Genomic DNA, 21,133 nt, shown 5'->3' on the forward strand with positions numbered 1-21,133 from the left:
GCTCTTTCCCTTAATGCTCTGCCCTGCAGGTCGCGGCCATTAACCCGAACCACCCGCTGGCGCAGATGCCTCTGCCCCCGTCCATGAAGAATTGCATCCAGCTGGCTGCCTGCGAGGCCAGCGAGCTGCTGCCCATGATCCCCGACCTCCCGGCCGACCTCTTCACGTCCTGCCTCACCACCCCCATCAAAATCGCCCTGCGCTGGTAAGTGGCTCCTGCCGTGACCTGGGCTTCCCCCGGGGACCCGGGTGACGTGGATCCCAGGGATCTGCCTGGGTTTCACAGACGCCAGCGACGGGCGTAAACAGCCACCCGAGGCTCAGGCTTTCCCCACGGGTCAGAGGCGCGTGCGGTTTGTTGCTTTGTGATGCCCAAGCGCACCCTCCGCGTACCGGTCAGTTGTGGGAGTGCCCTTAGCAGCAGCGTGGTCGTTCTGGAGCTCAGGCTGTCATGACGAGGAGAGCTGGCTGCAGGACCTTTCAGGTGATTCCTGGCCGTACACCGAATCGTGATCCTTTCCTACTGTGCTCTTTGTTGCGGCCCAGTGCTCTCGAGAACACGACCGAGGACACGGGTGGACGTGGGTGGGACACTCCAAACAGTAGAACCTGCTTTAAAGACCCCGTGTCACTGTGGGACCCACCATGGGACGTGTGGGCTCTGGTTTCCAAATCAGGCTCTGCCGCCGGCCACCTGCCGCTCCTTTATTCCCTCCTTTCCCGTTTTGTGTGTCGCTGAGAAGCTTCCGTGTAGTGCTGTTGTGCAGCCGGGGGACGAGCCCGCGTCAGGGGGCGCAGGAGAAGCACGCAGCTGGGTGCTGTTGCCTGCGCTCTGGGGGCGCTTTCCAGGGCTTTCTACCGGGAGACGCACAGACCACAGGTCTAGAGAAGCAGCGAAACACATGTAGACCCCGGGGCTCGATAGTGCAGCGAGCAGCCGCTGGGGAGACCTCGGAGGGCCCGAGCTGCTTGCGTGGACTTGCCTCTTTGCCTCTCTGTAGCAGTGTCCCCGTCAGCCTAGCACCCCCAGACAGACGTTAACAGTGCAGGGCTGGCCGAGCAGCACCCCTCTGCCACCCTCACCCTTGCCCCCAAATCCCAGGGAGAGCCTCCTGTAGGGTGACTCACCCCTGAGCAGTGAGTGGGGAGGAGCTGCCCAGAGGGCCCGGCAAAGGGGTGACCCACCGTGCCCCTCAGCAGCCTGGGCTCATCCCCCAGCTGACACGGACCAGGGTCTGCCTAGGGATGTTCCCCACTGTGCCCCGAGAAGCAGAAATCAACACTGCAGGGCACGGCCAGCACAGANCTGAGCAGTGAGTGGGGAGGAGCTGCCCAGAGGGCCCGGCAAAGGGGTGACCCACCGTGCCCCTCAGCAGCCCGGGCTCATCCCCCAGCTGACACGGACCAGGGTCTGCCTAGGGATGTTCCCCACTGCGCCCCGAGAAGCAGAAATCAACACTGCAGGGCACGGCCAGCACAGAAAAAAAGCTGTTGAACGTCCACCAGCACGTGATGGGGAAATGAAGGAAGACGCTAGAAGCAGGAGGCGGGACTGCAAAGCAGGAATATAAAAACATGCCCAATGGAGACATAGGAAGAAGGAACACAGGGATGGGGTTCGTGGCAGGGGAGGGCGGCTGCAGCCTGCATCGGCTGGAAGGGGACATTGAGGAGTTCAGGGCAGCAGCCGGGAGGGACAGAGAACAGGCCAGAAGGGCAGGCGGCACAGAGAGAGATGGACGCTCCCACCTGCAGGGAGAGGTTGGCAGCGGTGCGGCTTCCGGAGGGTAACACGGCCACGTCCCCAGGACATGGGGAAGAGGCAGACACTCAGGCCGAGCGGCACCTGCCCACCAGGAGGATAGGCGGGCTCCACCTGTCAGCTCCCTGCCTGCAGGTGTGGCTCTCTGAATGTGGGTCTTCGCTCATGAGGTGGTTTATGAGGTTTCCTCTGTAACTGTCTGTACTGTTTGGTGGCTGCCAGGAAAGATTATAGGCCGTGTGACGCGACCACAGGAAGATCTCTGGTCCAGATGACTCAGGAGTCCATTCATTCTTTTCATCGTCTAAAAAATAATTGACTAAATCCCACGGTGTACTTCAGTCCTACACTGGGCACTGTAGGAGAGGCAGAGAAGCGTGTTGCCCTTACAGATCCAAGATTCCAGCTGAGGAGACAAGCTCTGGCCTGAAAACTAACGATGTACGTGGGAGCTTGACGCGAGGCAGAGGGCATCGGAGTGTCGCAGGCTGCACAGGGTCAGGACTGAATGCACGCATGCACCAGGGGCTCTCGCGTTCCCAGGGACGCAGACCTCTGAGGGCCAGCGAGACCTGTAGAGGAGATGCCGCCCGTCGGGGTGGCCATCGCCAGGGCTGGCACGTGTGCCTGAGAAGAGTAAGCACATGCATTGGCCTAATTACATAGGAAGGTGTGGGGAGGGGTGTAGGTCGAGGGTGGTCCGCATCAGCTGGGGGTGCTTTGAACACTGAGCCACAGACCTGGACTTGGAGGACTGGCCGGGAGAGCCCGGATGGTGTTTCTGTGGGAACATGACTTAGTAAGAATAGTGCTGCAGGGAGACGATCCATGGAATGGTGGGGAGGCAGGGCCACACTCAGGCCTTCCCACAGCCTGATCCGGTCCCGGTCTGGTCCCGGTCTGGTCCCGATCTGGTCGAAGGCGTCCGCAGGAAGGTGGGAATCTGTGGGCAGGAGCCCCTGCAGATGCGTCTTGGAATCTCCTGGGGAGCAGGCCTCAATTCCACTCACCTTCCCGCCCCTCCCTCCAGGACTTCCTGCCCTTCCTGCCTCTGTGCACCCCGACTGGAGTGCCTGCTGTGAGCCAGGGGTGCTCAGGGAGCACCTGCCTCCCCCACCCCCGGCTGCGGCTGATTTGATGGGACTCTCACGGGGCACTTGCAGGTTTTCGGGCAGGTGATGGAGATGTAGGAAGGGAGGGAAGAGAGAAGGCACGAGGAGCCTGGAAGGGAATCTGTGCCCCCCTCCCTCCATCCTTGCCCCCAGCACACCTGCCGCCAGCTCAGTGATGGATGTTCTTCTGCCCGCGTCTCCAGCACTCTCCTTTCCATCTTGGTCAGGAAGGACTTGGCGTTCACTAGGGAAGCTGCTGTCACTCAGATGCCTGTCGACCTGTGCAAATTCTAGAGTGGGTCCCTGCCCTCCGACCGGGGCGTAGGCTTTCACCCTGCCAAGACATGATGCATTATCTCAGGAGTGACCTGAGATCTTTTTTAGAGTTAGGAAAAGATTAAAACTTGTAAAAAGTAAGCATTTAGTAGCAAGCACTGTGAAAAACAACTCAAACTCACACGGTCACCATCAGATGGACGTTGGAATCAGTAGGTCACAGCTGCAGGGGATGGTCATCAGATGACCACTGTCAGAACAACGAGGCACTCTCCCAAGTGGGAGGACCTCTTACAGTAAACCACTCTGTGCCACAGGACTGTCCTTATGATGGCCATAAACCATGTTATCAGAAGCCTCATTGGGTGAAGCGTGCACTTGTCTACAATAGCCAAGTTAAAAACCACCAGCTTTTTTTTTTTTTTTAAAGATTTTTATTTATTTGACAGAGATAGAGACAGCCAGCTAGAGAGGGAACACAAGCAGGGGGAGTGGGAGAGGAAGAAGCAGGCTCATAGCAAAAGAGCCTGATGTGGGGCTTGATCCCACAACGCCGGGATCACGCCCTGAGCTGAAGGCAGACGCTTAACCCCTGTGCCACCCAGGCGCCCCCCGCCAGCTTTTTTTAAATGGAGAAAGGAAAACAGTTTGGTAGGTAGTGCTCATTTATACTTTAAGGGGTAAGGCTTTGTTTTTTCCTGTAAAAAGTCAGTATCTTCCAACTTAAAGTGGAATATACATTCTTTGTAGAAATCACCTAAAGAGCAAAAAAGAAGGAAAGATTATTCAAGATTTTACCATCTTTAACACAATGAGTGTTAACTCATTGGTGTTTTTCCCATCAGTCTTTTTCTCTGTGCGCGTGCATCTCTGTGTGAGGTCGTGGGACTGTCTGCGTGCGTGCATCTCTGTGTGAGGTCGTGGGGCTCTCTGTGTGTCCATCTCTGTGTGAGGTCGTGGGACTGTCTGCGTGCGTGCATCTCTGTGTGAGGTCGTGGGGCTCTCTGTGTGTCCATCTCTGTGTGAGGTCGTGGGACTGTCTGCGTGCGTGCATCTCTGTGTGAGGTCGTGGGGCTCTCTGTGTGTCCATCTCTGTGTGAGGTCGTGGGACTGTCTGCGTGCGTGCATCTCTGTGTGAGGTCGTGGGGCTCTCTGTGTGTCCATCTCTGTGTGAGGTCGTGGGACTGTCTGCGTGCGTGCATCTCTGTGTGAGGTCGTGGGGCTCTCTGTGTGTCCATCTCTGTGTGAGGTCGTGGGACTGTCTGCGTGCGTGCATCTCTGTGTGAGGTCGTGGGGCTCTCTGTGTGTCCATCTCTGTGTGAGGTCGTGGGACTGTCTGCGTGCGTGCATCTCTGTGTGAGGTCGTGGGGCTCTCTGTGTGTCCATCTCTGTGTGAGGTCGTGGGACTGTCTGCGTGCGTGCATCTCTGTGTGAGGTCGTGGGGCTCTCTGTGTGTCCATCTCTGTGTGAGGTCGTGGGACTGTCTGCGTGCGTGCATCTCTGTGTGAGGTCGTGGGGCTCTCTGTGTGTCCATCTCTGTGTGAGGTCGTGGGACTGTCTGCGTGCGTGCATCTCTGTGTGAGGTCGTGGGGCTCTCTGTGTGTCCATCTCTGTGTGAGGTCGTGGGGCCCTGTGCGCGTCCATCTCTGTGTGAGGTCGTGGGACCCTGTGTGCGTGCATCTCTGTGTGAGGTCGTGGGACTGTCTGCATGCGTACATCTCTGTGTGAGGTCATGGGCCCCTGTGCAGTGCATCTCTATGTGAGGTCGTGGGCCCCTGTGCACGTGCATCTCTGTGTGAGGTCGTGGGGCTCTCTGTGTGTCCATCTCTGTGTGAGGTCGTGGGGCTGCATCTGCAGTTTCTTTTACTTTATCTTTGGCATTATAGTAAATTTATCCTAGACCGTTAGGCAACTCTTAGTAAACATCATTTGCAATGGCTGCATAGGACTTCACTGTATTGATGTTTTGTGTTTTTTTAACCAAAGCCTAGGACTTTAGGATTTAGGATTCCGGTAAATAAAGGTAGGGGAGCTCAGAGTAACTCTAGGGTAGGGGTGTGCCCACTTCTTCTGTAAAGGGCCAGATAGCAAGTCGTTTGGGCTCCGTGGGCCCGAGGGTCCCAGCTGTGCTGATGCGGCACGGAAGAGCCACANGATGCGGCACAGAAGAGCCACGCGCGGTATGTGCGCAGATGAGTGGAGCTGTGCTGCAGTAAAACTTATTTGTGAAAACAGGCGGCGGGTCCTGCCTTGCGGGCCGCTACTTTAGAAAATGGAACCAGGATTTTATCTGCAGGTGACTGCTGTCCTCATCTACTGGTCAGGAAATAACCTAAAAACAGGCCTTCTCCCTCCTCCCTCCTCCCTTCTCCTTAACGACACTGCGCTCATTACACCAGGCTCAGCTGTGGGGACTGTCGTATGCTGTATACACATACGATAGTCTTGCTTTCTACGTACAAGATGTGTGTGTGCACATTTGGTGGCAAGTGTATTTATGAATCTTATTTGAGGATGAAGCAGTTGTTGGAAAATGTTGTTTTCTGATTTTCTCTTCGTGTTTTGCTTCAGTCTCTCTTATTTTCAGAAACTGGTAATTTCAGTAATTCTGAAATGAGCAAGTACATTGTTCCCTAAGGAAGTGATTACCTTGCTCACCCTGTATGTCAGTGCGGCGTAAGGGTCTAAAGTATATGTTTTCCTTGGCCTTTTCTCATTCTCGGATGGGTGGCAGAATGCCATTTTAAATTTATCACGGGCATATTGTGTACTACTGAAAATTATGACTCAGTGCTACCTAATTTGCTGTGGGACTCGCTGTAAAAACAGATTGATACCCGTTGTACTGCACGGCATGGAATTGTATTGTTTATTAAAGAGAACGATAGACGTTATTTTGGATTGAAGAGAGGTCAAGAAACTTGTTTCCTTCCTTTCAATTAAATTGAGGAATTTCAAGGAGTTTAAATGTTAACGATGCAGGATTAATGTAGATTTGTCCACATGGGAAGTCTCGCCCTCGTGTTTACCCAGCGAGAGAGGCGAACGAGAGAGGCAGTCACCAGGCAGGCAGAGCCCACACTGGCGTCTGGCGTCCACCCGGGTGTGAGTCCGGGCTCCGGCAGTTACTACCGGAGGTGCCCCCCGCCCCCCCAGGCCCGCCATAGGGCTGACCGAGCTGACCCGTGCGGCGGCACCGATGATGCCTGGTCCGTGTGAGCCGCTCTCATCACCGAGATGTTAGCTCTTCGGCCAACGAGAAGAACGAGTCGGGCCAGTCGTAATGACTCAGCAGGAGAGAGAGGGCTGAAACCAGTCACCCCGGACCGGGGAAAGGCCAGAGAGAGGTCAGCCGCTCAGAGCGCAACGCCGGAAGGCGGGAGGCAGGCACCAGGCTGCGGTCGCGTATCTGGCCGTGAGTGCATGCTTACCTCAGCCCAACACTGGCTGTGACATTTGCTTTGTACTTTTCTTTTTCTCTTCCTTTCTTTCTTCCTTCCTTTCTTTCTTTCTTTCTTTCTTTCTTTCTTTCTTTCTTTCTTTCTTTCTTTCCTTCCTTCCTTCCTTCCTTCCTTCTTTCTTTCTTGGATTTAATTAATTTACTTGAGAGCGAGAGAAAGCGCTCGTGCACAAGTGTGCATGAGTGGGGGTAGGGGAGCAGAGGGAGAGGGAGAGAGAATCTCAAGCAGACTCCACACTGAGTGCGGAGCCCGATACAGGGCTCTATCTCATGACCCTGAGATCATGACCCGAGTCAAAATCAAGATTTGGACACTGAACCAACTGTGCCACAAAAACTTGTTTTCTGTTTTTCTTGAAGATTCAGCCAAGACTCCATCAGAATTACCTTTAGAGACATAAATTCCTGCTGGTTTTTGGTGATGGGGTCAACTGGTCTCCGAAACAGAGCTTCTTGGCTAGAGAACAAATTTTCTACCGTTCAGTGCTCTCCGTGGTAGGGACTTTGTAGCTTCGTCTAAAAAGCTGAGTAAAATGCCTCTGCCTTACTTGAAACACTTGAAGGTAGAGACACTCAGGGACCCTCCCAGAGAATGAGGCAATCCAGACACACCAGACAACAAAACTCCTACCAGGACTTTGTCATAATGTCCCACTTTGTGTTTTAGGCCTTAGTAGAGGGAACTTTAATTCGGAATTTATTTAAATGGTTTTCCTCTCTGGAGGTCTTCACAATAAGGCCTCAGCCACACTCTGGTCCTGCTGCATGGGCCCCATGGGAGCTTCCAGAGTCTTTCTGGTTATGTGATGGGTCATGTGCCCATGCTGAGGAAGGCATTTCCTCCAGACCAGACCGTGTGTGCTCACTGTTGCAGTCTGTTGACATACATTCATCAGGGCGAGTGCCATAATGTACGTGACAGAGCTCCTTTAAAGAAAGGCCACGTGCAGAAATCTGCCGTATGCTGCTAGGAAAGAGAGCTAAAGGAGCAGAGATGGCAGGGCTGCTGACCTCTGACCCCTGTGAGCACTCCCTGGCTCCCCGACCCTAGACCTACTCCTCAGGCTGCCACGGGCAGCAACACCGATGGATCCTTCTGGGAATCCATTCGGCCATGAGCCAGAGATGTGGGGACCCTTGGGGATGGCTGAGACGACTGGAGAAGGGGAGAGGAAGCCGAGGCAGAGACGGCAGGGAGCACGAGCACTCGAGGGCGCAGGCAAGGACAGTCTGGGGGTGGGCCTCCTGGCTGTGTGGCTGCTCGCCCCACGGTCCTGGATGGGTACAGAGGAAGGAGGGAGGGAAGGAGAGAAAGAAGGTGACCCTAGCCTGCATCTCTAGAAGGCAGAGGAAGAATTTAGAGAGGATGAATGACAACGTGATGACAGAGGAGACTACCGTGAATGTAAGGAAGAGACAGGACATAGGGAGCATGAAGAATATAACTGACGGAATAAGGAACGCAGCAGGTGTGCTGACAAGCAGCATTGTGGACTTGGCCGAGGACAGAGAGTGCTGGAAGCAGGGCCGGAGTTCCCACCAATGAGACAGACGGGAAGAGGGAGAGACCAGAAGGACCAAGTGAATGTCAGAAATCAAAGATAGTGAAGATATCAATTATGGAAACTGACTGTCGGATCAGTCCGAGATGTTAGACAAAACCACCAAAACAATGAAAATAGAAGGTATAATTTTCACAGAAGGAGAGAAAATTTTTCCCTAAAAGAAGGCAGAAAAAGAGAAAAGAAAAGCATGGTAAATAGAAAATGTGAAATAAGGCAGCCAAAATCAGTTTTGAAATAAAAGTGGTGATCTAACTATAAGTGAGTTGAATTCATCTCTCAAAGGACAGTGATTCTCATGTTGGAGAAGATTCACTGCGATATGGCAAACGAAACATCTGAAAGGCTGAAAATCACAGGATTTGCAAAGAAGCAAATACGAACCGAAAGAGAGCTGGAGTTTTAACGAGTCCGAGCAGGGCCCGAGATAGGACATGAGAGGAACAAAGAAGAGTGTTTTATGGTGAGAAAGCGCAGGAGACCAGGAAGACTCGCCGACACGACTCTGCACACCTGGCAGTATGGCCCTGAACTCTGACGAGGACGGAAGGAGCCACGGACAGATGAGGAGTGAAGAAACGGCGGTGCCAGGGAGGCAGCAAGTAGGCAAAGTCGGGAAGATTCAGTACGAGGATTAATGAACAGGGAGCTTAGCGGCATAGAGGACCATATAGGCCCCAAACACGCGTGCACGTTTTTAGCACACGTGGCCAGTCCACAGAAATACCCCGTGTGCTGGGCTGTAGAGCAAGCTGTCCTAACTGCGGGGCGTCGNTGTAGAGCAAGCTGTCCTAACTGTGGGGCGTCGCTGTCGTGTCCCCTCTGTTCTCAGACCACCATGCAATGAAGTTGGAGCTCAGTCACGGAAAAAGAGCTTGGAAAAAAGTTCTGAAAACTAAAATTTTACTCTGAAAACCGTTAAAGAGGAAGTACTTTAAAAATACTGTGAACTACTCAAAGCTAGTAGAATATGGGGGCGGTAGCGGGGCTCTTCTTAGCTGTGGGACATGGCTAAAGCGGGCTCAGATGAGTACGTGTAGTCAGAACACAAGGATTAATGTTGAAGAAAGACAAGGTGTTCCCCTTTACAGAGCTGGGGGAAATGCCATAATACGCAGAAAGAAGGCCCTGCAGGGAGAGGCAGCCCATAGCTGTTCGGTGTCCACCACCCCGGCAGGTCTGGGGAACTCCCCAAAATTCCACGACAGGCAGGGGAATCTCGGGGCTCCCGCCCCTCCCCATACAAAGTCAGACCCACGTTCTCATTGGCAGCTCCTCTTTCAAGCGAGCCTGTGCCTGCCTCCCGCCTTCCGGCGTTGCGCTCTGAGCGGCTGACCTCTCTCTGGCCTTTCCCCGGTCTGGGGTGACTGGTTTCAGCCCTCTCTCTCCTGCTGAGTCATTACGACTGGCCCGACTCATTCTTCTCGTTGGCCGAAGCGCTAACATCTCGGTGATGAGAGTGGCTCACACAGACTAGGCATCATTGGTGCCGCCGCACGGGTCAGCTCGGTCAGCCCTATGGCAGGCCTGGGGGGGCGGGGGTCACCTCCGGTAGTAACTGCCGGAGCCCGGACTCACACCCGGGTGGACGCCAGACGCCGGTGTGGGCTCTGCCTGCCTGGTGACTGCCTCTCTTCTTCTTCTTTTTTTTTTTTTAAAGATTTTTTGATTTATTGAGAGAGAGAGAGAGCAAGAGAGCAAGCACGAGCAGGAAGGGCAGAGGGAGAGGTAGAGAAAATCTCAAGCAGACTCCACGTGAATGCAGGGCCCGACGCGGGGCTTGGTCTCCGACCCTGAGATCACAACCTGAGCTGAAACCAAGAGTCAGACACTTAGCCGACTGTGCCACCTAGGTGCCCCACCTCTCTCCTTTGCTATAATTTTGTCCCCAGTGGTCTTTCTTTCTCCTTTTCTTTCACTTTGGTGGCGATATGGTGGGAGTTGAGATCCATGTTTAAGTAAAGGTCTCAGCAGCTCACCTAACTTGAGAAGGGCTCTATCAAGCTCTTCAGCAAACATGCTTGGTGGAAGAACTTGCGACACCTTCCCTTTGAGGCTGGGAACAAGGCGAGGATTCTGTCTGGCACTGCTGCAGGACTAGAAGTGCTGGCCATCAGTAGGACAAGTAAGCAGCAGAAAACACAAAAACGTGTAATTATCCCTCTACAGTGTGGACCATCTCTCATATTCCAACGATTCTAGGATGCACACTCTCACATTGAGCATCTCCAAGACCCAGCGCCATCTTACAGTAAATTCCATGTCTGTTTAATTGGCAGCACCCTTTCTTTCTTAGTGGTACATGGAAATGCTTGCAAAGGTCCACTTAGAGACACACATGATGACCTTTCTCTTCGCCCTGTTTGTGAGAGAGACTGACGTTTCTAGGGAATCATGGGTAAAATATCAGGTAAGCAGCAGGTAGAATTGGTGAACGAGGTTTATATGTACCAGGTATATATGTATCTACACACACACATAACTGATCTCAAAATCATAATCATATTTATAGATTTTAATTTGAAAAGTCCAAATTGTATGGTCTTTATCTGTAAGACCAAAAAAAGAAAAACTCATTAAACTATAAGTAAAAGAAAAGAAATTTTTTTAAAAGGGCAAAAATAAACAGAAAATGTACCAGAAAAATCTAGAAACCCATGAAACTAGATGATAATTTTTGAAAAGTTCAATAAAATTGTTTGGAATGGTCAAGACCACAAAGGAGACACAGATTAGCTATATAAGAAGTAAAAACGGGGCATCCCCACAGACCCCACAAGCATTAAAAGGGTTACAAGGGAATCTTTTTAAGTATGAAGGACTTTATTCCAATAAATTCTGCATCTTAGATGAAATGGATGAATTCTGTGAAAGACACAAATTACCAAACCTGGCACAAGAGGAAAAAGAAAATCTGGAGAGTTTGTATCTCAGAAAGAAACTGAATTACGGTTAAAAGCCTCACAAAGAAAACTCCAGGCCCAGATGTCGATACTGATGAATTCTCAAATGTTATACAAACTCTTTCAGAAAATAGAGGAAGGGGATCATTTTCTATCCCATTCTGGAGGCAAACTTTCCCTGAACATCAAAGTCAGACAAACACTATAGGGGGGGGAAAGAAAAACTTACAGACCAGAATTTCTCATTAACACAGGTGTAAAAATCCTTAACAAAATATGAGCAAATGAAGTCTGTGAGTATATAGAAGGGATAAAGTGTTAAGATCAAGCAAGGTTTATCTTAGGAATGAAAGGTTTGTTTATCAAGTACAAATCAGTACACTCGATTCATTGTAATGTATATAATATTATGGATGGATTCACAATCCTTTTCCAGAATAAAAGAGAAAAACCAATAGATGCATAAAAAGCATTTGACAAAATTTGACACCCATTCATGACAAACCAATTCAGAAACTAGGAATGGAAGCAAACATTCTCAATCCCTAAAAGGCATATAGGAAAAGCCTGTAGCTAACACTGCACGGAATGGTGAAAGGTTAAGTGTTGTCCCTGGAAGGCTGGAAACAAGACTACGAGTTCACTCTCACCATTACTGTTCAGTATTGTACCAGAAGTTCTGGCTGGTGCAGTAAAGCTAGAAGGAAATAAAAGGGCCTGCAGATCGGCAGAGAAATAAAACTACTTATTTGTAGACAACATGGTTGTCTACATAGAAAATCACGAGAAGTCTGCAAAAACGTTTCTGGAATTACTAATTTATTGTACCAAGGTTCTAAGTATAAGATCGATACCCCACATCAGTTGCATTTTGGTATAGCAACGACAAACAGTTGGAAGTTGAAATTTAAAAATATGATTGGCTGTGGCATCAAAATTCTGAAGTACTTGGGATGAACTTAACAAAACATGTACCAGACCTGTGCCCATGACGTACAGAATACCGCAGAGAAAGACACGTGTATGTGGAGAATTACACTGTACTTAGTAGTGAGACACTCAGTATTTTAAATCTACCCAACTTGATCTATAGATCCAGTTCAATCCCAGTTAGAATCCTCTTTTTTTAATCCTATTTTTTAAAAGAAATTGACAAGTTGAACTTTAATTCTATATAGAAATGCAAAGGGTGTTAGCCAAAACAATTTTGAAAAAGAGGCACATTGGTTTATTTCGAGACTTCATGTAGTTAGTAGTCGTGCCTTGTGCTATTGGCATAGGGACGGCCATAGAGACCCGTGGGCAGATATAGACCCACACGTGTATGCCCAGTTGGTTTCGGACAGAGGTACCAAGGGAATCTGATGGAGAAAGGGTGGTCTTTTTAACAAATGCTGCTAGAATAATTGGCTGTTCATTCGGAGAAACAAAAACCCTCACCCTTATTTTATACTCTACAGAAAAATTAACTTCTGATCTTATACAGGTTAAAATTATAAAATTTGTAGATGAAAACATAAGAGAAATTGTTGATAATTTTTTAGGCATGACCCAAACAACAAAACCATTAAAAACATTGATCATTGAAGTTCATCAAAATTAAAAACTTCTGTTTGATAGACACCGTTAAGACACCCGTTGGAAAGATTTACAATACGTGTGTCTGACAAAGACCTGTACGGAGAATATAGAAAGACCTTTTTCAAAGTCAAGAAGACCACCCAAATTTTAAATAAATGGCCAAGTGATTAGAAGAGATACTTTACAAAAAAGACGCGTGCACGACTGACAGGCACCTGAAAGGTGTGCAGTGTGTTATGGAGAGTGTGGACCGTCCGGAGCTCTCATACATTGCCAGTGGGAACGCAGAATAGTACAGCCACGTCAGGGATCGGCTGGCTATCTCCAGTGACGTTAAGTGTGGCCCGTCAATCCCATACCTGTGTATTTACCCGAGAGAAGGAAACCTCTGTCCACAGAAGGATGTGCGCGTGAATGTTCCTGGCGGCTCTGTTGATGATATCCCAAACCTGAAACAACCCAAATGTCCATCAGCAGGTGAACAGATAATCAAATTGTGCTCCATCCCCACAACATATGACCTCTTTCCAATAAAAAGAAACGAGCCGTTCGTAACAGTGTGGGGTCACACATGTCACACACTGGGTGGACGGCCCTCTGTGAAATGCCTGTACTTTAAAATCATGTCTCCTCCTGTTTCTCTTTAATCTCAGCTGACCATGTTAAAGTGCTGCCCAGGACTCAGCGCCGGCGATAATGCTGAAAGCTGAGAAATCATGTTTATAGAGTTACTGCTTAGATGACCTGTTAGACCAAATTTCAGGCACGTGGGGCCTTTGGAAAATCAGCTTATTTCCCTAAGAAAAGTATTTTCTTAAATACATTTTTTTTAAAGGTCAAGTTGCCTTTTTAATATGGGTTCGTGTTGGAGTTTATTTACCTTGTAGTAATCTACTGTTGGCTCACATCCGCTCTTCTCCTCCAGTGTTTATCTAACAAGAGAACCAGGGAATGCATGATCTCAGACAGGATCTTGCAGGCCGTTTAGTGAATCCGAGAGTCTTTTGTGAGAGTTTGAATGCATCGGTATGTAGTGTGGATGGGAGACGCAGGGTAACAGGCATGAACGGAATATTTTTTAACATACCAGGAATGTTCACAGGAGAATAAAGATTTTGTGCAGCTCAGCTCACGGTGGGGCTCTCGCAGCCGCTGAGTTATGAATGTAATTCCAGGACGTCAACATTGGCTGAGATGATACTCATAAAATAGCGTATGCCCCCGCTAGCCCCACTCCCCACCCCTCCTAGTCCTCCTGGTTGTCCTTGGCCAATGGGAGGAAAGCCGTCTGTCCTCTGGTGTTTGGATACCGTCATCACCGTGTTCCAAATTAGTTTTAATCTCTGTTTGAAGTCCTACCTGCAGAGCAACTGAATTACATCACATTTGATAAAACAGTGACATGTTAACTATTTATTTGCCTTTGTGTATCTTCTTACTCAACTTCTGGGCATTTTAATGGTGCTTTGACTTGTCATCTGATCTGTGTGCCTAAGTGTGCACGCGCCTCCACGTGTAATCAGTAATACAAAGCCGCATCGCTCTCAAAAGCGTAAACACACACAGCTGCATATTTTATAGTGAACATTCGTGAACCTTATGGACACCAAACAGCAATCATTTGATTGGTTTACTTTGAAAACCATTTTTTTCTCATTTTTTTTTGTGCTAAGATGGGATTGATGGTCCCTCCTGAATGCATCTTCTTGAATCCCAGAGTCACGTGACCGTGTGCAACCCACGCAGACGGCGGCATGGTGTCCCCAGTTGTTTACAGATGTGTCAGTCAACAAAGCCACGGGACGTCAGCTTCTTTGGTGTTCTTGGTCCTTGTCATTCGTGCCCCTCCTGTTGGCATACTTGGTGTGGAGCCCTTCAAACCAGATGCAGTGGCCACGTTAAGTCCCTGTGACATGTTCGGTGCTGTCAGCGGGTCGTTGGAACAGCCTGATGTTTGCGTGTTCTGCCGTTGTACTAACAGCTTCTTTGGATTGCCTGTTCTGTTCCAGGTAGCCTTAGACGTACTTGCAGTGTAAAGATTTGTGAAACAGAGTCCCTGTCCTCTAGGGAGACATGCACGCTTATCACGCTGCTCCTGGAACGGAGAGGACAGCGACCCGCTTCCTTCTGCACGCCTCAGAGGCAGGCAGCATCATCTGTGCTGGGTGTTGTCACTTCTAAACCTCCGGGGATGAGTAAAGTCCCGCCACTCAGGGAGAAGGTGGACACGGTGCTCTGAGCAGATGATCCTGTCCAGCTCGTAGGCTGGGACCACTGTTTGGGTGATGGTGGACAGCCCAGTGTGGCAGAGCCTCTGAAGTCTGAGGGAAGAGATGGTGACTGTGACCAACAAGGAGGGTGAGGGCCACGAACAGGAAGCTCGGGAGCTCTTCTGGAGACATCTGCTCTGTGATGACAGGTGCGCTGCTGCTCCGGGGTCTGGTCTCCAGAGCCAGGGACACAGCCTGACTCAGAAGACAAGCACGTACCCCAGCAATCGCATGGTGCAGGTCCTGCTGGGAATGTGCACAGGTGCTTGGGCACAGGCAGTCCCCCCAGTGTGGACACAACTCGAGTGGCCATGACCCGAGGGGGCTTCCAGCTGGCCCTCCGCAGCCCTGCCCGCGGTCAGTGGAGGGCACAGAGTTTGCGGGTGTAACTCACAGGCTCTCCCAGTCATTCTGATGCCCTCCTCTCGTTAAGAACACACAGCTAGGGAATAGCTACGTTACTCACAGGGGACCGGGTGGGATGGGGTGTTAGACACGGGAGAAGGTCTGAGCACCTCGGAGGAGGTAGTGGGAGGCTGCAGACTCTTAGCTAAGTCTGGAGGAGGGAAAGGGAGCGTGTCGGACTCACCAGATCACGTGGCAGGCTGGGTCATCTATAGGTCATCTCTGGGTCATGCGAGTTTGCTGTTTTAGGCATGAGAGGCTGTGTAGGTGAGTATGACAGGAGGAAGGGGAGGTTTCTGCTGGGGCAGGCCCGGGGGTGCTATTCAGCCAGATTCAGGACCACGGTGTAGACGGGCTGGGAGGACTGGCAGGGAGAGCACGAGTGAAGGTGGGAGCGCATCCTATGGGCAGGGAGGAAGGCCGTCAGAGACTAGGGGGCGGACCCCTCGGCCTGAGAGGCCACTGCAGTTGACAGGGAGTCACCGGTCCCTGTGCCAGTTCTAGAGGGACTGTTGGAGCTGCCGTCAGAACGTGGCAGGTCGACTTGAGACCAGACAAGGCTGCTTTAATGGAAGTCGAGTAGAAACGGGGGAGAGGCAGTCGTGAGATTGAAAGACAGGGTTGTGGGGCGCCTGGGTGGCACAGCGGTTAAGCGTCTGCCTTCGGCTCAGGGCTTGATCCCGGCGTTCTGGGATCGAGCCCCACATCAGGCTCCTCTGCTATGAGCCTGCTTCTTCCTCTCCCACTCCCCCTGCTTGTGTTCCCTCTCTTGTTGGCTGTCTCTATCTCTGTCAAATAAATAAAGTCTTTAAAAAAAAAAAAGAAAGAAAGACNCCTCTCCCACTCCCCCTGCTTGTGTTCCCTCTCTTGTTGGCTGTCTCTATCTCTGTCAAATAAATAAATAAAGTCTTTAAAAAAAAAAAAGAAAGAAAGAAAGACAGGGCTGTGAGGTCTGTTAGCTGTCTTGGATGCACTTGTAGGCAGGATGGTGGCTGTTATGTGGGGAGGAAGCCGTTGAGCATGCGTTAGCACACAGCTTTAGTGCCTTGGGAGCGGGGCATGTGCTCGCCTCGAAGGGCATAGCGAGCCTGGACAGACACGGGGCGGCGCCGCAGGGCTGCTGTCCCTTCTGACCTCACACTGCCCCATAACTCTCTACTAGCAGATGTTCTGCTGCAAATCTAAGTTTTTGCTAAAATTAATTATAAGATGAGGGATTCGGGCATTTTTGTCACCCCCACTGCTGTTTGAGGATGACACACCGTCCCTTGTGAACGCAGTCTCTCTGGTTAGGCCCGTGCACAGTTGGCATCGAGCCATCAGACACATGGAGCCCGCAGGAGGACATTGGACACGTGGGCACGTGTGCGTCCTTCCTGTGCGGGGTGCGCACCAGACGGGGCTTTGGGTGGTTTCAGGCACTACGCATGGTATCGAGCAAGAAGATACGCTCTGATCAGCTGTCCCTCATACCTTCATTTCCATGTGCTCCCCAGAAACAAAGTAGAAAACAACAGAAGACAAGGGCGGAGGGACAGGAGGCCGCAGGGAGTGAGCACAGGGGCCGCCATCAGGACACGCGTGTGTTGTCCTCGTCTGGTGTGTGAGAACAGCTAGGGGTGGAGAAAGTAAACCCCTCCCCTGACGGGCATGGCCTGCGTGCGGCAGAGCTGCCGTCGGGGCCTGGGGTGCGCTGTCCCGAGGGTGTTCTTTATTCCCATCCTGCTCTCCCTGATCACCCGTTGGGGGCTTCAAAAATGCGGGTCTCGAAATCAGACTCTCTGGAAGAGTCTTTATGGTAGAACGCCCCCATCACAGGTGCTGGGGCATGGAGGCAACAGCCCAGCAGTGTGGGAGGCCGAGGCAGTGGCCTGGACAGTGCTCCTCGCAGCCACACCTGGGCAGGCCGGCATAGACACTATAGATTGCTCCGGAATGGGAGCTCCGCCGGCGCCCTGCCGCGCGCCCCCCCGCCCCCCGTGGGCTGTGCGGGAAAGTGGGCAGTGTGCTGGCATGCCGCAGCGGCACCTGAATTATACCGCAGTAAATAGTGTCTCCTGGTGTGGGGTTTAATATGTGGGCTGGTTGTCAACACAGTATTTTCTGTGAATGCAGGAGAAGCAGTCATTTCAAATATCTCTTCTTTTTATGGGTCAGTTTTTCTTGTTTTTTCTCACTCCCTGGCCAATTGTTGAGCTTGAAGCTTGCTGGAAAGGGCCTCCCTTTATTTTGATTTCTGCCTGTGCTTCGCTCAAGGCCTGCCCCCAGGGGTACTCTGTGCAACGAGGATATTACTGGAACGGTGGCCAGTGCCCGGCCAGGAGTCTGCTGTGCCCACGAAGCTCACGCCGCCCCATCCTGTGTCGGCCGCTGCTGACTTGGTTTTGCTTCCCCGGCACCGGCCATCCTTCCTCGTGGGCGCTCCGAGCAGACAGGGCTTGTCGGGGACATGTCACCATGGGGCTGCCACGAAGTTGTTCTTCCTGGAAGCCAGATGTGCGGCGGCTCGCTGCCCGTCGTGTGCACCGTCATGCAGCGGTCCTGTCTTTGGACTGAGTGCCTTCGCCGGGTACCTCCAGGCAGCCGTGGCAGAAGGCAGGGCCGTTGGTGTAGCGGTTCCCTCTCCTGCCACACGGGCCAGCGACGCGGCCAGTCCCGAGCAGGTACAGGGGCTCTTCTTGGGGGCAGGTCAGGCTGTAGCCTGAGTTCTTCTGCCTGTCCTCTCAAAGGAGTGCTGACGTTGCATTTATTGGAAACACCTGTAGTTTTAGAAGGGCTTCTATCCTGTTGATGTTGTAGGACACCAGGATATCCTAAGAAACCAGGGGCTCTGGGACCCTGAAGACCGTTCTGGTCCCGTCCGTCCTGTTTGTAAGCGCAGTGTTCTGAAAGACCCAACGTGCGGTGACCGTATTCTCCTTCCCTTGTCGTAGCGATGACAGGTGAGACCGTGGCTGAGCGCTTCTGCGGTGTGTGAACTTTATAATGTTAATTGCAGAGTGCTCTGTAACCTGTGAAGTGCCTTCCCGTAGGGCTTCACCGTTGTTTTTGCTGATAGCCCGAGGACCAAAGATGCCTGAGCCTGTTACTGATAAGGAACTGCTGCTCAGCATGTGGCTGCCGGGCTCACAGCCTCATTTATAGCAGAGCTAAACGGACGTCCGGCTCCTCCCATCCCAAACCCTATGCTCTAGCCACGGCCCCCACCCCCGCCTGCTTCAGACGCTTGAGGCGATGTTGCTGCACGCTGGCACTGTAATCGACACCGTTCTGCAGTTCACCTGAGAACCAGCTTTCCTCTGGGGACCTTGCAGACCTTCCGGTAGCTGGCGCAACAGCGTGTGTCCTTGTGGAGCTGTGGGACATGTGTTCGGTGGCAGGGGATGAAGTTGCCCCAGAGAAATCAAGGAGGACTCAGACGCTGTGTCTGCAGGGTGTCGCGACACCCCTCCTCTCCCCACCGCCGTGGGAAGTTGGCAGGTCCATAGGTCACACGCTTTCAGATTCAGCTTTCCTTGACCAAACCCTCCTGTGTGCTCCGTCCCTCTCTGTCGGGGTCACTCGGCCTGTCCTCACACTTGCTCACGGACCAGCACCCGCTGCCTTCTTGCTGTGTGTGCCCCCATGGTGCCCATCTGCCAGCGGCATGATGGGGCTTCTCCCTCCGTGTGCCCCACCCCCAGCCATGCCAGGGAACGGTGCCGCCCCGCCACGGGCTCCGGTCCGGCTCAGGGGAGGCGTGGGAGACCAGGAAGGAGAATCACCTGGGCTCAGGCCTCCTATTTCCTTCTCTGTTTTCAGCCATTTCGCTGCACTTTTTCACGTTCCTTCTTGTTTCTATTCCCATCGGCCTGCTCTTAGCCTCCTGTTTTCTGCACCTCGATTGAGGCCGCCAGCGCTGTCTTTTCCTTCCCTGCCTCTTCAGAGGAGAGGAGCCCTTTTCTGCAGCAGAAACAGGGCAGAACACGTCCGTGCTCCACCTGCCCTCAGCGTTGCCTGTTCGAGAGCGCTGGGGTCCGCACTGTCCCCACGTTCGCTCTTCAGACAGCACGGCCCAGAAATGCGTGTTGGTGCGAGAGCGCTGGGGTGGGTCTCTGTTCCCTCGGGTCTCCTGCGTGCACAGCGTTACAGTGCACACAGTGAAAGGCAGGAGACAAAGAAAAATCACCCGGAATGCCACTCACCTCACAAATTAACTGTTTTTATTTTTCTGTTTTCCTTCATACTTCTTGTCTTTATGTGCACCTGATTTCCCGGTTACACATATTTTGTATTTTATTTTTAAATTTTCAGATTATCATTCTACGTTGTTAGCCAGTGTTCTATTCTCAATTGTAATACTCCATCACATTTATGGATGATATTATTTAAAGCATTTCCCTGTCACTGTAAAACTCAAGTATTTGCACGTGTTTTCCCCCGTTCATCCTTCAGTGCGCCACCGAGCTTTTGCCTCGTTTGGACTGTTTCTTAGAATCATTTCTGGGAATGGGGTCAGTAGGTCAAAGCGTAGAGCTTGTGATGTCAGTTGCCAAACTTCTTCACCAAAACGTTGGACTAATTTATGCCGCCCCAGATCTCGCATACGTGGAAATGCCATTTCAGCGCAGTCTTAATTTTATTTTCAGAGAGAACGTGTTTCTTACTTTGCACAGATATTCTGGTCACGTGGTGGCTCCTTGACGGACTGCCAGACTTTTCCCCGGCAGCTGCCCGGCTTCACGTCCAAACCAGTAGCGCACGAACGTCCTTGAGATCCCGCGTTACGCATCCAGATCTTGTGTGTGCTTTTTCCCTGTGTTGTCTTTTTTCTTGTTGAGTTGTAGGGGTTCTTTATATATTCTAGATCCTAGACCCATATCAGACATATGTTTTGCAAATCATACTTGCAAATATTTTCTCCCATCCTGTGGGTCGTCTTTCCATTTTCTCAATAGTGTCCTCTGATGCAGAAAAGTTCTCCATCCTACCTGCTTTTTTTCTCTTGTTGCTTATACTTTTGATGTCATATTCCAAAGTCATGAAGGTTTGCACACCTGTATTTCCTTCTGAGAGTTACATTTCAGTCTTTTATCCATTTTGAGTTAATTTTTGTAGATGGGATGATGACGTCCTAAAGGAGCTTACCTTGGACTCTGAGTCTGACTTTGATGCTGAGAACGCCTCCTGCAGGTGTGGCAGGCACATTACTGGAATCCCTTTGGAATTGTGTAAAGAAAAGGTAAATTCTCTTCTGCAGAGGGCCTTGCTTGGTCTAGATTCTGGCTGGGGCTAGCCTACTGTGTAGGAATTGAAGATACTAAGTCATTGTTCAGTTCATCACCCTGGGAAAAGACCGAACCTGATGCCCTTTGTCTTCCTCCATAAACGTTTGCAGTTTTCATACGATGATCATGTAACAAGTCTGAAAAATATGTTTTCTCTGTGGATTAATCCAGTTGCCAATGTACTTGTAGAACCACAGTCACATTTTTTCCGTGCCCCAGAATGTCAGGGCCAGCCACTTCTCTGTGATTTCTACTGGGAGTCGCTATTAGGGTCCTGTTTCTACTGGCAGGTGAAAATTGGTGTCAGAAAATCAGCCTTCCTCAGATGACGGGAACAAGCTTCCCAGGTGGACCATGTGACCCAGGCATCCGGAGCAGGCGCGTCGCGGGCCCTTGTGTGCCTGGTGCCTTCTGGGGGTCACACCCTCCCCAGCTCGTGGGGAAGCAGCCGTTAGAGAAATCACAGAGAGAACACCTTTTGAACGTGTCCTTTCACCCATTTTAACATTCCTGTGCTGGTTTTTCTCCACATAAT

At 51.2% G+C, this 21,133-nt stretch overlaps 1 protein-coding gene across 4 annotated transcripts in view; it reads left to right on the top strand.

Annotated features, from left to right (window-relative positions):
* The window catches only part of RPTOR (regulatory associated protein of MTOR complex 1), a 335,634-nt gene that overhangs the window by 157,054 nt on the left and 157,447 nt on the right, over nt 1-21,133 (top strand). For all 4 annotated transcript variants that reach the window (XM_002921791.4, XM_019802367.2, XM_034640603.1 and 1 more), the window contains one exon: nt 30-205. In XM_002921791.4, coding sequence (XP_002921837.1) covers nt 30-205 — 176 coding nt within the window. The remainder of the gene's footprint in view (nt 1-29; nt 206-21,133) is intronic.

This window comes from Ailuropoda melanoleuca, chromosome 13, assembly GCF_002007445.2.
Source record: "Ailuropoda melanoleuca isolate Jingjing chromosome 13, ASM200744v2, whole genome shotgun sequence".
NCBI lineage: Eukaryota > Metazoa > Chordata > Mammalia > Carnivora > Ursidae > Ailuropoda > Ailuropoda melanoleuca.